A 15896-nucleotide genomic window follows, 5' to 3' on the forward strand; every position below is an offset into this window, starting at 1 on the left:
AGTAAAGCTACCTCCCTGAAACGCTCTTTGCTCAGTCTCTCTAGTGCCTGACTTTACATGGAGTGGCCTGATCCCCTTTGACCTCCGGTTGCTGTTCACTTTGAACAAGTTTGTAGTTTGCAATAAACTCATTTCATAGTCATTGAGAAAAGAATGCAACTACAGAGGACTATTTGGAAAATGGTATCTTTACTGTTAGGTTGGTCGGTAACCATAATGCTAGATTTTTATTTTAAGCCAACAGGCTAACATGCTAAGCTACATTGGACTATACACTTTTCTTTTTCAGGGCACCAGTTCAACATTGAACTAGTCCTACTAAAATTATATCAAAAAATGAGACTGAATAATGTGAAAGGGGGCCCCTGTGTGACAGATCTGAAAAATGATCAACCAACTGAGAAGATTGTCTGAGCTCTTGTGGGCATTTAGCTCAGCTCAGCTCAGCTCTTTCTTCTGATTCTGATTCTTGCAAACAGCCTACGCTTTTATGCAGAAACATGTACCGTCACTATTCTATCAACCTTGTTTCCAGCAGCAGCAGAGCTGATTGCAGTGCTCACCTCACATCAAAGAACAAGTTAGCTAGTTTGCACTGTGGAACCTTTACCAAGCTAAAGGCTAGGGTATTTTCCACAGGAGTTACTGGAAACCAACACTAAAGAAAAGGAAAATAAAAAACTTAAATTTGCCATGCAGACATAAACACAACTCTGGATACGGCTTTGTGTCTGAGGGGCGCCGCCAGAAATCTTGGGCCCCATGAAAGATTTCAATTTAGGGCCCCCCCCACACACAAAACATTTTTTTTTAAATCCACAACTGTCTGAATTACACTGAATAGACTGTTGCCTTAAAATGAAAATGCCATGATATATGGAACATATCTATATATTTTAACAGATCAAATGATTTATTTCATTTCAAAAACTTAAACAAGACAATACTATTAAAATAATATTGATAGCCCTCAAAGGGCCCCTGTCAGTGCTGGGCCCTTAGAATCGTCCTAACCTTCCCCCCCCTGGCGGCACCCATGCTGAAGGATGTATAAAAAGTGAATTGTATAACACACTGAACTGTGTAAAATGATTGATGCAGCTTGGTCTGCTGCCTCCAGGTGGTGAACCCCCAAAATGAATGCAGTTTTGTGAGCTAATACTCTACATTTCACATTTTAATAACCAAAAATGTGGTTTTATAGAGCTTACATGCTTCTTATCCAAATAACCTCATTTTTATTTATTTATATGTTACAAATTATATCACTGATTAAGTAAGGGATTTGTTTAAAGAGGCCAATATTAGCACATCTGGGCTTTTAGAATCAAATACCTTCTGGAACGAGTCATTGGATTTCAACAATCCACAAAAGTAAAAAAGAAACCTGATGTAACATCACGTCCCTAAACTGTGCCTGCAGTGTTATTATAGCTGCCCAATCACTTTAGTTTTAATTTCAGTTGAATCTCAAAGTCCAACGATGGATGGATATATGGCAACTATATTAAAAAACTGTATAAAGTATGATTTCAATAGTAGATTATTAAAGAATATGTAATGAATGTAAAATAAACACTGAATATTTCATTTCTTTCTCTACAGATTCACCCATTTCAATTATTTTGAATCTGCATTTTAACTCCAGTACACTGTGTAGAGTTGACAAATCCCAGAGAAGTGTGAAGTGTGTGGGCAGGCGTCTGCAAGCTTTCGGATGAATGTATACCGAGTCCTCCCTGAGGCTAAGAGGTCATGTGGCTAGGGTCAGGATGAACTTTTACTGCTGACAACTGGCTAATCTTCAGCAATTACCGTTTGCACCACACGAAAGAAAGGTGTGCAAAAATGTAGTATTTGACTATATTCGACACAAAGTGAATATAAAAGCAAAGACTAAGTTTAATCCAATAATATACTCAAAGCTCAACTCAACTAAAATGTGGAAAAAGTGAAAATCTTCAACTTTAGAAATGGTGGTTAGTTGACACAAACCTTCCATGTTTTTGGCATGTTGCTTTAGTGATGAAGTATTTCCCATTTGGCCTGTGTCAAGTGTCGAGTTTCAGGAATAGTACCAGACCCCTTGAGGATCACTTACAAGACTCTGGTTCCTCTCTATCGGTACTAAAGCGCTGATTAAATCCAGCTTCCAGCACCAAGATGGATTCAGTCGCACAGTTTCTAAGCTCCCAAAAACTCAAGTCAAAATCCCCCTCTTTCATGAAAAACTACATACAGTGACCCAAGATGTGTTTAGTTAACCACCAGTGTTTATAGGCAACATAAAAAATCAACAGGCTGCAGTAAAGCCTTTATATGTCTATACCCTATATGAACTTATAAAACCACTTCAAATGCATCTGTTTTACATGATCTTGTTTCAAATTTTACATAGCTTTAAATCAAACATCTGACCCAGTGTGGCATCACATTGGTAACTTCGGCACAATCTTGGAGACTGTCCTACTGTCCCTGAAGCAGACAGCAGAAAGCACCTGTTCACCTTAAAGTCCTGCGTCAGAGCGTTACGGCAGACAGCAGACCACCAGCCATGCCACGCAGTCTTGAGGAGCTAATAATATATGTAGGCCAGACCCCAGCCCCACCACCACAGCACTGCCTGACCTCTGGACACCCACGGGACACAACACTGCCACAGTGAAGGGTCTAATGATAAAAAAAATCACTTCTTCTTTCAAGCCTTAGGAGCCTACAGGCTGAGTTTAACTTATATTTATCTGACATGCCAAATGTTTCCACTCCTATTTCCACACTCCAAATCATATAACTGTTATTAAAAAGCATGTGGAGTATTTGTAGAATGTAATTAATAAATATAATAGGGTTTACGCCTAAACGAAGCGCCTCAAGCTATAGAATTTCTGTTTTGATGTCAGTCTTTAAGGCGGCTCCACCCTACCACTTCAGATGAGCTGCAGCCCCTCCCTCTTATGAAAATTATGCTCATCCCTCATCAGTTAAAAAAAAGAAAAAGGAAAAAAGCTTTGGAAAAAGTCTCTTCTCACTTTCTCTAACTGGACCACAGAAAAGTAATTAAAACTGAATGATAACTTTGGAAAAAGAAAGACAGAAATGTGATCTTCTTTAAGTAACATCTGAAAAACAGATGTTACTTGTGACTCCGGGACATACTGTACATTTTCCTATCTAATGCATGCAAACCTTTTCAAGACAAGATTATATCTATATTTATTAACTTTTGCACACTTTTCCAGTGGCATTGTTCAAATTCACTGCAAACCAGCTCCTCAGAGACAATAAGTGGCAAACTTCTGAATTTTTCTCAAAAGAAAACCCCTTCTCTCAAAAGCATACACTGTAATGATGCTTTGAGTCCCTTAGTTTAAAAAAAACAAGCTGTAAGCATAAAGGCAGCAATAAGGCACACAGATGAGTTTAGGAGGAGGGGTGGATCCACTTTACCCAAAGAGAAAAAGGTTTTTTTTCAGCGCCGCTCCAAAATGAATCCACACATCTCACTGCATCTTACCTGAACTTGCTTGCGATGTAACAAAAAGCAGAATCACCGCTAAAGTGATTTGGGCGTCCCTTATCGTCCGTTTAACTTTCCATCTTATATGGGTATCCATGACCGCCAGAGACGTCCACGGCAAGTGGATTCACTTTTCAACTTGGAGAAACTAACTCGACTTGCAACAACTTCTGGTCAGGACAATACTAAGCCAAAAGTCCCAGAGAAAGAGAAAAAAGGGGGAGGGGGGGTGTTTGGTTATTTCTCAAGCAGCCATAAGGGATTGTTAGTGTGCGTTCCTCCAGCTAGTTAACGGATGGGCACCCGTCTCTCCGCACGGCTCCTCTCCTCTCTGCGTTTCTGAACTGTGCTGCACCGCTGCGCTGCGTTCAGAAGTGTTGCCCACTCCTCAGCCGTCACGTAGAGCCCCTTCAAGTCCAACGGGGCAACAGCGCACTGAAAAACTCTTCCCCCCGGGCTGTCAGTCACTCCGCGGACAGCAGGCTCGGGCAAATCACAGCGGTCCATACATTAGAGCCAGCCCTGTTATTGCCGGGGGAGGGAGGAGAAGTTGAGGGAAAGTTTCACGCCTACAAGTCTGTGCGCTCTGATCGTTTTTGCATGGAGTCCACTTATTCCACAGGAGGCAGAGCGGGAAAAGCAAACTGCGACTCAGAGAAATCATGAAGAAAGGAGGGCTATTTAATAAGCACCATTTGTTTGTATACTGGTGATTATTCAAACTGGTTTTAAGAGTAGGATTGTGTTCAATCAACAGGTGGGCACCACTAAAAGTACTTCACTGACGCAGTCTGTTGAACGGTATGTTGGTTATCGAGCTGAAAATGTACTTAAATTATGTATTTATTACAAGTAGCCAGCCAAGTTTAAGACATTATTATATTTTGTGTAAATATTGTCTTTATGTTTAATTTGTTGCAATAGTCTTCATCGTTTTTTAAATAGCTTTTGTAATAGTACTAGTTTTTAAAGTTGTAATGTATTTGTATGCACCATAAATACCAAAGCAAATTCCTCTTTTGTGTAATAATTGATAATAAAGCCGATTCTGAACAATGTGAAACTTTTTTCAATTTGCAACTTTTATTTTTTCATGTACTAAACTTATACTAACTGAAATGGTAAATGGAATTGCATTTATTTATTTAAAAGTGCATTTTCTAATGCATTTATATGCTGCTTTTCCAGTATTTGCCTACCACACAGAGGCATCCACCTGCTCAGGAAAACTGACACACACACACACACACACACACACAGATTTGGGGTTAAGTAATTCGACCAAGGACTCATCAACATGGTGACTGAAGGGAATCTGTGATAAATCCACCAAATTGAGACCATCTACCACCTGACCTATCAATGCATTTTGTGTATATACATCTACAAATATAAATACATATACTGGTACACAATGGCTGGAGGAGGAGTAACTTCACTCACAAAAGTAAAGCTTGAGTGCCTTTATGGACATGATGGACTCATAAGTGATAAGTGACTCTCTGGCAAGATGGTCCAGCTTTTATCATGGACAGGCAACATTTTAGACAGAACAGAAAAACAGCAGTTATTAATCAGTTGTTTTTTTAAAATTAAAACCAGACATCATTTTGTTCATTTTGGAATGCTAACATGGACTTGCTTAACTGTGAAATGCTTCATTCAAAAGAAAGAACAACTCCACAATTGGTTAAGATCCAGTTTGGCTTGAAGCATTATAACATATCTCCTTCAATGTATAAATTCATTTAAATGAGAACTTTTAAGTGTTTATCAACCAGTCAATGTCTAAAGCAAACTTTGCATGGAAGCTGTGATGTAGTACAATGTATATCACTCTAAAGTTTTAATATAGTGAGAAAAGACAGCTTATATCCAACCTTATTACTGGAAAAAAAATATTACAAAGAATAAAAAACCCTCGTTGATGAATAATAATTTGTAAAGAACTTTTTAGTGCCACAGTGAGATTCAGGCACCAACTCTTGCTGACGTTGTCTCAAGAAAAGCCAAAAATGGCAGCTGTCTTTTATAAGCTGTCATATGGCTGCTGCAGTGGGGGGCAGCCCTCTGTTATTTGCCCAGTAAAGGTTGACACGATAAAGAAACAGCACAATATTGTTGCCACATCTGACACTGTGTCACATTACGAGGTGTAGTCCATCTTTACACGTGCAAGTATGTTGGACTGGACACTGATTGTACAGTTTGCAACATGAAATGAAACATTAAATATTGTCCAGGCGAGCAGCATTAAAGAAATACCTCACCCATGAAATGAACATTTGTATATCAATAAAGATTCCAGTTGTATGCTCACTCCCAACACATGCTTTTCTTACAATACAGAAACTGCCGAAGAACTTTGAATTGTTTTTGCTAACAGACATGTGTTTGCAAGGTAGTGAGCATATGACTGAAGAATTGTTCATTTTTTATTCCAATCATTGTAAAACGATATAGGAAACAACATTTCTTTAAGAGTTCACGGTAACACATTATGAGTAATTAATATACAAAGGGTTAAATAGTGGGTCATTTGGTTTGGGAAATTGTCTTAAAGCTTTTGGAGAATATAAAGTTAAAGAACACCAACTGCATCATGACGGATCCTTTTCTGCACTCACATGCCCTTGTGTAACACGAAAACTTTAAAAAATGATAATGTACTGACTGACAGAGGCATTTAAAAATGGGCTACACACCTTTAATCTCCTGTCAGATGGCATCAGTGAACAGGCTGGAACCATACACTGGATATATAGGCTTATTATGATCTGAACTGTAGTCATGTTGAAGCATATCAACCTTTTGCCTGCTGCCTTCACAGCCTTTTTACCTTAAATCACCCCTATCACCACATATACTTTCTTTGGTTCTGAAGGCATCACATATTTAAATAAACTGTATCACATGAAAAGGAGAGGATATTTACATCCAGAATACACCAGCCTTTCTAAACTGACCACTTAGACATAATGGTTACGTGGTCAGATATATGGTACAAATTACGGCCTGAGCCCTGTGTTTAGGGTGGCTTTGTACCTACACCACACTAATGTGAAGGCTCTTTAACTGCTCCTGTGCACACGCTCCCTTAAACTGGGTTCTAACCAAAAACATGGTGTTTTATCTGAGGCTGGACCATTGGTGGTTATGCCCCATCTGAGGACTTTCAGAATACTCTTTCTCAAAATACATCCCTGTAAGACAAAATATAGGATTTACAGTCCAAAAAAGAGAAGTGAATTGTGATTTAACGCATTACTTTTTTCTGTATAGAGCCTATATTTCAAACCTATTTTCACTATTGTTCATGTTTAAAGTCACCAAAATATGAAAGATAAAAGCCTGATTAAATCCATCTTAAGCAACACTTACAGATAACGAGTCTCTCTTTCCTGCAGCAGAAAATAAACATTATCTATACACATACACTAGGAGCCGGTTGAACCAGCTGTTTGAAGTTTAAGAATTTCCAATACATATGTGTTACCTGAATGGAGATTTAGCCGTCACTAAATTAAAACAGGTTGCAGCTGCACCACACACATTTTTTAGTTCTTATGTCGAGATTAGTTGTTGCTCAATATTTAAACCAAGGCTTTTGCAAATTCACAGTAGGCTAATTGAAGCAACTGTCAAAAATGATGTGCAAAATAAGTAGGCTAATGGGCTACGGTTGAAGGATGTGACCTGCATGACATTTGACTAAAATGCTGGTTAATAAATATGTTAAGTGTGACATGAAACTTGAGCTTTTCTTATATTGTACTTCTTAAATATGTAAACATAAATAATCCACAGTATTCATGTGTTAATAAACCCAATTTCAAATACATTCAGTCAATTAAAATTGATAAGATTGTCTAACAAATCTTAGTTAATAGAAAAAGTCCAATAACTTAGAAAGTATACCCTTCATATTTCCCCTTATTATAAGCAATCTGAGGCTTCAGTTTTAAGGAACACTTTTATGTAACATAATGAATGATCTGATGGAGAGCTGTGACGTTTTTTTCTTTAAGCATATTCAAGTAGCAATCCTAAAATTGACTGGTTTGCTAACTGATAATTTAACTTATGAGGCAATATACCTCACCTCTAGTGACGTTCTACCAGGCGTTCGTTTAACTTTCTGTATGTGGCCCTCAGTGAAAGATGTTGGCAAACCCCAAACTATTTTAATTGACCTTAAAGCGACTTTGAAGTCCTTACCATCCAAAAGTCTTCAATTGCATGAATCTCCATCCTTCTGTGATTCATATTGCAACAAAATATGGACAGACATAATACACACACACACTTTTAGATAATGTTGAAGTTACACTTTCAGAATCCGTCTCCATCGCCATTCAAATGTTAATAGGTCATAGAAAAAAAGACACTTCTTTGTGAACCTGCCTCAGAATGTTTAGGGTTTCTTCAATACCAGTAACAGTTCTCTGTCCGTCCATGAATACAATGCAAACATTAAATGCACGTAGCTTATTCGGCACACTTTTATTGGTGTCAATTTAAATAAATACTAGCTAAAAGAAACGGGGCTGCATTTCACTTCCTGTTTATATCCACTTAAAGCTACTGAATTGTGGGAGCTGTAGTTCTCAAACCTAGAGCTCAAAACTCCCCAAACATCAGTGAGACATAAAATAATAAAAGCAGTCCTATATATTAGAATATAATCTCTTTTAAGAAAGAAAACATATTTCTCCATGGTTGTAAAGAGAACAAATATATTGGCAGGAAGTTTGAAATAAAATCAAGCCTCCTTCTTTTAAACTATGCTACAATGCTTTTTTTAAACCCTTGCTTGATAGCATACACATTTTTCTAAGCAACTAATTTACAAAAAGTCTTTACAAAGATATTCCTGCAGTTTTGATGGTGTCACAAACACAATTTGCAATATTTGAATACTTTTTCTGTGCTGATGTCCTTACTCTTTTTCAAAGTCAAACAGCAGTCTGATTTGCCTGCATTTTATAATGTTGCACCAGGGGGTTTCTTTGAATTTTTACATAAAGGCCTTTACATTTCTGAAGCATCTAAATATATGGAGGATTTTAAACAGGCATCTTTACGGGCAGGACTGTAAAAAAGAGACTACACAAACAGGAGCTTAAATCTGTAGGTCCTCTTCCTCCTCAGGTTGCCTGTAAACTAAAGCATTTCATGTGTCAAGAACTCGTAAACGCTCTACAGTTTGAATTACAAATATTTAAACCTGCATCCTAGTCCTTTTCAATCATTTCCCAAACATACAATCCTGTTTCACAGACCCTGCATCAAAACAGTGCTCTAAAGTGTTGTGACGGGGATGGATTACAGAAAGGGGTTGATTCTGTGGTTTCACTTTAATAATAGATTCTTCAGCTGCTAGGAGGAGGACACTCAAATACAGCATACCAAAAGACCAGATAAATTGTGGATCCTGGCGCTCTGCAGTTTCTGGCAGCTCAAAAACACAGATTAGAATTTTACGCAATGTCGGATGCTGTGCAAATCAAGACTTTTGGAACCCTGTCTGTTTGAAAAACAGTTTGTTTCTGTGTGAGTTTGCTTGTTTTTGTTTGATTTTTGGCACAAAGCAAGTCCCTATGGATATAAAGGAGGCAAGTGCATAAGGGGGAAACCCAGGAGCTAATTTTCTCTAAAGAGAAAAAAAAATCTTAAACAAAAAAAAGAGAACAGGACTGTGAGTCAGACACCAGTTTTATATTTTCAAACCACATTTAAATGTGAATTAAATTAAGTAGCCTAACAATCTGAAACAGATATTTGCAAAGCCTCTAGATTGAATGGCAGATGTTTTCATCATGTTGCATTCTATATAAATGTGGTAAACTCAGCAGAACAAAGTGTTGCAAAGATACGTTTTTTAAATGTGTTTAAGAATGAGTGTTTCTAATGTTGAAGAAAGCTGTTTAAACTTTTGACAGAAAATGAATCTAATGTGTCATCACTGGAGACGTTCTGCACTGTTAAAGCCAGCCACCGTGCACCATGGCAGAACACCATATTTTCCATTCCACAATACGTGACTCCATCCTGCCCGTCTTCGAAACACACCATCAGTGTAACCTGTCTAATCATGCTGCAAAGCTCATCGACATGTTGAATTGGAAAAGATCGCACGCACGTATTTCCTCTTGTAAAAATAGGCAGGCAGGAATCAATCAATGAGTGTTTACCAGAGGACAAACATGCATGTATGGCCCTGAAGTGTATATCCTAAAAAAACATGCTTGTTAGAGGTCGAAACAGAGGGCTATTTCACTTGAACTTAAGAGTGAACTGACAAAGTAGTAGAGACTTTGATTTTCTCAGGAACAATGAGTTGGGTGCTTAACCTATGTGGTGTATTTTCCATGATCCTTTATTTCAGTGGAAACATTCCTCCTGTTTTAATAATATAGAGCTTGATCCATTCTGTGCTAATCAAGAAATGCACATCTGCCAACTCCTCGAGTGTTACCTTTTGAGGAATCACTGATGCAATTGTCAACTATTTATTTCTCATTGGTATGGTAGTGCCTATACATGTATATACATATACAGTGTATGATTCTATGTGGCTTGTGTTTATGTTTTAATCTGTTACTCATGTATCCACACAGGATTTATAAGAATCCTGTAGACAGCCATCTTTATTCCCTTCACTGAAATATGACTTACCGTCCAGAATCTATTAGGGGTTCAATTTGTGAAAAAAGCCCAGTAGATGATTTTGTAGTGCTAATATCTCAGCCAGTGAATGACATAGTAATACAAATCTTAAATGAACACTGTTGGTGCACTTACAACACCCCACTTTAAAGGAAACGGGCATCTTCACTGCAGAGAGGTTCATATTCATGTTCAGATTATATGTATTTCATGAAATAAATAAAAAAATATTATAATATTTGCTAAGATAATTATTTCATATACCAATCCAAAACAAATGAAGTGTTTCCAATCAAAGTAATGTCTTTTAACATTAATTAATACATTTTGTGGTTTTTAGATAATAATAGGTGTCAAACGCAGCCCCGATCTCCATAAAATAGTATATACCATTATCCTTAGCACTATGACATGCACCATTAGGCTTTGTTTGGTGTTTATTCAGCAGGAAAAGTGAAAATCTAATTCAAACTGGATAAAGCCTTAGGTGCTGCCACGTTAAAACTGATGAACAAGAAGAAACAGAGATTCTAAAACAAGAAGTCAGAACGAATCAAGAAGACGCTGAGAAAAAAAGAGCGAGACTGAACATGTTTCTTCTGAAGTGTGAGGGGAACACTTACAACAAATTACACTTTGACTCATTACACTGACTTTGATGTAGAGTTAATGAGTCGAAGGTTGTCTAGCTCTGTGAATGTATTTCTGTGAAGTGCATTATTTATTGGCTGACTAAATTACACTTGTTATAGCAATGTAAAGAGGGCAATCTAACATAAAGATGCGAATGTTTTCCCATATTACAAACATCAATACAGCTTTCCATTTTAGTGCATTTTAAAGTTATTCTTTCTTCTTGTAAACTTTCATATCTTGTCTGTGCAGATGTGGGTTTACAACAAGTTCCCCTTTACAGAAAATTGACCTAAAACTAAATCTGTCTCCAAAGCAGCGAGAATAAAAGTGACAAAGTTGTTGCCTGTTATCTCAGGAATTAACTAACCATGTCTCCTTCCTCACCCCTGTGAGCCCAGCTCCGCCCTGTCGGCTGTTTGTAGTGGTGACTGAAATGATGGCAGGCAGTTCATGCCCATGTGTTTTAACAAGAGCCATTCGTTATGTTCTTCTCTCACTGCTGAAGGCAGCCCGTCACATAATTACAGAGGTCTGAGGAGTGACAACGCGCAAACAAGATGCAGTCTGTGTCCGCTGAGGTTTGGACTGTTCACGTTACAGGTGTACCGGTATTCATGTCAAAATAAATTGAAGGTGAGCATCACAAGCCCTAACTACCTTGCATGAAATGCTGTGTTATTTCAATGTAAAAGACAAAAATATTGATACGTATAATAACTTGGTAGAGTAACTGGTTGTTTTATGTGACTGAAAATAAGCATATTCCTGTTAGAGAAGGCAAAAGTCAGTGCTGAAAAATCTAGACTAGTTTATTTTACACTCATTTCTTCAGACCATTTTCCACTTTATTTCACTCAAAAAGGTTAAGGCCTGGCATGTCACCTTTTTACAATCTGTGACCTCTTGTAATCTTGCACCGTAGCTCTCTTATTGCACTGAAAACATCCACAATCAAAGTAACAAGTGACTGGCATGATGAATGAGGGCTCTAACTGACCTCATTATTTTCTTTCAGGTCCACTTTCCTGTTCCTGCATGACTACAATACCCAGAGTCATACAGTATTTTAGCAGGAAGGTAGTGCAGATGGCCATTTCGTTTCGTCAGTCCAGCACATTGGACTGACATTTCTCAGCAACTTTTGCATTGATAGCCATGAAGTTTGGTTTAAACATGTGGGCTTCTACTGCCATTATTATAGGGAAACAATTTTGTGTATAGTACTCTTGTTGTTTATCGCCCAATACCTGCAAAACTAATGACATGACAGCTCCAGGTTTATATGTGCAGAGTTTATTATAATCTATTTTCACGCTAACACGCTAACCTAACATGATCACTATAGTTAATATTATTATATTAAGTGGTTGTGTTTTCTTGTCACTGGAAAAAAGTTGGATAAATAACAGTACATGTCACTTAAGAGGCATTTTTATCCATAGCGACTTACATACATTCAATACTGTGGTCAATCCCCATGGACAAAACAACATGCTGACTGCAGTGGGACTCTGCTATCCCCTGATCTACACATCAGCGCACTATCCCACTGCGCCACAGCCTCCCTTCTCTAAGGCTTGGGAGTAAATGAAAACTGTTTCCCTGATGTTGTATTTTAATGGTTAGTCCTAACCCTAACCCTGCTCACCAATGCTGTAAAGGATTCGGTCAGATTTCTTCCAATTCTATGGTAATGATATTTCTGCAAATGCATTACAGCATTGCAGTACACTGCTGGTAAAAATAAATCATATAACCTTTGCCGGGCCTCTTCCCCGTGGCTCCCTATCAAGCGTTCTTCCAACTTGTGAGGCATTACATAACATGGCATCTCAATATGTCATTAGTTCACAAGCCTTCCACGTTTCCCTCTGACTATTGAAAAGAAACAGCTTAGGGTCAGGGTCATCTTTTATGGGGCCGCTTGCCTCTCCAACAAGCCAGCAGTCATTGTGTGGAAGGACAGATCCACACTGATTTAAAGTTTATGTTGAAAGGAAAAGACAACTTGGCCACACCAACTGACTTAATAATTACAATTTAAAGGTCTCCTATTATGCTATATTTGAACAATATATTGTAGGGCAATATCTATACAAAACTTGTCTGTGAAGTGTTTTGCTCAAAATACCAAACAGATCCCCCATTGTAGCATGCCTCATCCCCCTCTATTTCAGCCCTGTTCCTGAAGTGCTGATTCTGTGACTGTCGCTTTAAATTTTTTGCTGAGCTGAAGCTGGCCACGCCCCTTTGGAGCGTCATGCAGCTCTCTCTCCTCTGTGAAAGTTTTCTACCAGGAGAAGATACTCAGCTAAACACTGCAGTGATTAAACGCCATATGATGTTCCAAAACACATCAAGCATTATTCCTGAAACACTTCTCAGTGTTTACCACTACAACAGAGACATTATATGTATACAACAACTCTAAGTCCCTCCTGCAGACATCCTGCATATACACAGAGGTGCTGCGGGGGGATTCAGCTTGCAACTGTATATGGGTGAAGAAAGGTTGGGACGTGTCACGTGGGCGGGACATTGCCAGGAGTTCAATGTAAAGCCAGCCCACATTTCCGATATGACGTCATAACTGAAGCAAATCTGGATCAGCTTGTTTGTACCCCTGTTTTTAAAGATGTGGGTAAGGAGGAAAAGAGAGAGGGTTGTGTTTTCTGACACTTTGTGAGTTTACTTACACACCGGGGACACATATTCATGAATAAAAGACAGCAAAAAGTGCATTTTGCATAATTGGGGACCTTTAAGTTTCTGGGGACAGCATTAACCTTTTAAAAAACCCAAAATAAACCCATTGTACGATACCCTGTGCACCCAACAGACACGTCATGGTTGAGTCCACACAGTCTGCATTTGACCACGTCAATCCAACCGTGATGCAGGCAGTACTGTTAGTGGCGATACTGCTCCTTTTCATATTATTTAAAAATACAAACTTTGTGCCACATTAAAACATTTCAGAGCAATTATTTGGCAGTTCCCTCTTCCAGACTTATTTAATTTACTTATTTTGTTTGTGAATAATGGAACCTTAAGTTAGCATACAGTAAGTAGGCTATAATATGAGTCTGCTTCCTTTCCAAAATAACTTTTTTATTTCTATATGATTTTCGCCGCTAGAATCACTGTATAGAATGTGGTAATTTTAGGTCCCGCCTCCTTCAATCCCACCCACAAACTCACCAAATTTAGAGGCCTTTGTCAGCAAGAAACAAAAAGCACAATTTTAGGTTATTGTGTTAAAATGGAAGCTTCTTCTTTATGTTACTATATAATCAGACGACGTTGGCTGTATTCTGAAATATTTAATTTGTATTTAAATAAAAGGAAGGGGAAATAGCAAGTGTCAGTGCAGGCTGCTAAAACTGTTTTTCTTCTGTTTCCATGCAGACAGACAGTTTTGATGGTTGCTTAAACTATTTACTACAAAGGCACATGCACAGACACAAAATAAACAGACAGGAAACACCCCTTTCTTTTGGTGTTTGTTTTGAAGATGATAATACAAGTGCTTGAGACACAGAGTTTCCATTGACCTTTAGTTGGATCTGAGCTCATATAAATATTATCTTGAGAGCATAATACTTATGCACATGTGAAAGTGTTCAGCAGCTGCTCGCCGGGGAGTAATACATCAGATCAGACCATAAAAGCATGGATACATGGATACACACTAACTGAATCATGCTAGGGGACACAAAAACTCTCCACGTTCACACACACACACACACACACACACACACACACACACACACACACACACACACACACACACACACACACACACACACACACACACACACACACACACACACACACTAGACACTTGACACGTTGTCATGAAGTCTACAGCTGCCAGTTATCAATTGAGTGAAAATCTCCAATTGGCAGGGATCCTGGGCTGATGTTTGCACTCTTGAGGAATACCTCTCCTTGAGCCTGGAGTGTAATCCCTCTGGAGAACATGTTCAACACGTGCACTTGTAATGAGCTTTGTAACATGTTAGTACAATAAAAAAAAGATGAACACAGTGACTATAATCTGTGTTTCTTGCTTGCCAATCATGTGTACTTTTATTTTTGTTGATTGAATTGTTGCATACAGCTCACAATAAGTTAATAATTCTTGTAAATGCAATTCATAACATGCAGAAACATTTTGGACGAAAATGGATGGAAAAAGACTAACAAATGATTACAGCAATAAGAAGTTGCTATGAGTAAGACATAAGGAAAGGTCATATTATTTCTTAACCATGAAAACAACCCATTTACAACAACAATCCTTGGTCATTAAGGTTGGTGTAGATCCTTATCTGAAGCCAACACATCTTAAAGGGCATTTATACGTTCAGATGTGTACTGTTATTAATATGTTCATTGCATGGTAATTAAAACATTTTCAGTAAAATGTCTTTCCTTTCTGATTATTTTGTCAGGTGGTATTCCTGTGACAGAATGGTACAGCTCATGAGAAAAGCCTGCTTTTTGGTTGTATATTTTATTTAGGGGATTATGTTCCTGCTTTGTTTCCCAACTGCTTTAAATGGGGTCTTACACTAAGTCCATGTGGGGAAGTAGTGTTATATGTTCATGAAACAAACTGAAAATGAATTTATTATAGAACAAAACACACTGTATTGAGAGAAATCAAAGAGAAAATAGTTTTTTTGCCTGTGACTGGGAACTGGGGTAAGTGTTTTGCATCATGTAATTTGAATGACCCCACTGTGTCTGTCAGCAGCTGAGAAAACGCCCGGCCTGCTTCTTGCCTATGGGCTGTAAACTCAACCAACCACTCAAACACACCACCTTGGTCTCACATGTGGCCTCCAGCCCCTGTTCTTGGCTAACATTGGTCCTGCTGTTCTCTGTCCCAAACGGTATTTGTTTTATTCATTGGAGAGTTGGTGTCATAAATTAAACATCACGTACAGGCTGTAATAATTAAGACCGAGCAGGATATGCTAATCAGAGACTCCATGATGAAGTGGAGTTAAACAGTGCAGCACAGGCCAGCTGGAATTATGGGTGTGTGTGTGTGTGTGTTCTCAGT

At 38.3% G+C, this 15896-nt stretch overlaps 1 protein-coding gene across 1 annotated transcript in view; it reads right to left on the reverse strand.

Moving 5' to 3' along the window:
• col5a1 (procollagen, type V, alpha 1) overlaps window positions 1-3894 on the reverse strand; it is a 78441-nt gene extending 74547 nt beyond the window's left edge. Inside the window, exon 1 of the mRNA XM_063888937.1 lies at window positions 3515-3894. Within this exon, the coding sequence (XP_063745007.1) occupies window positions 3515-3614 (100 nt within the window). The 5' untranslated portion in view covers window positions 3615-3894. The remainder of the gene's footprint in view (window positions 1-3514) is intronic.
• Window positions 3895-15896: the final 12002 nt, after the last annotated feature.

The sequence above is a fragment of the Eleginops maclovinus genome, chromosome 8 (genome assembly GCF_036324505.1).
Source record: "Eleginops maclovinus isolate JMC-PN-2008 ecotype Puerto Natales chromosome 8, JC_Emac_rtc_rv5, whole genome shotgun sequence".
NCBI classification, from domain to species: domain Eukaryota; kingdom Metazoa; phylum Chordata; class Actinopteri; order Perciformes; family Eleginopidae; genus Eleginops; species Eleginops maclovinus.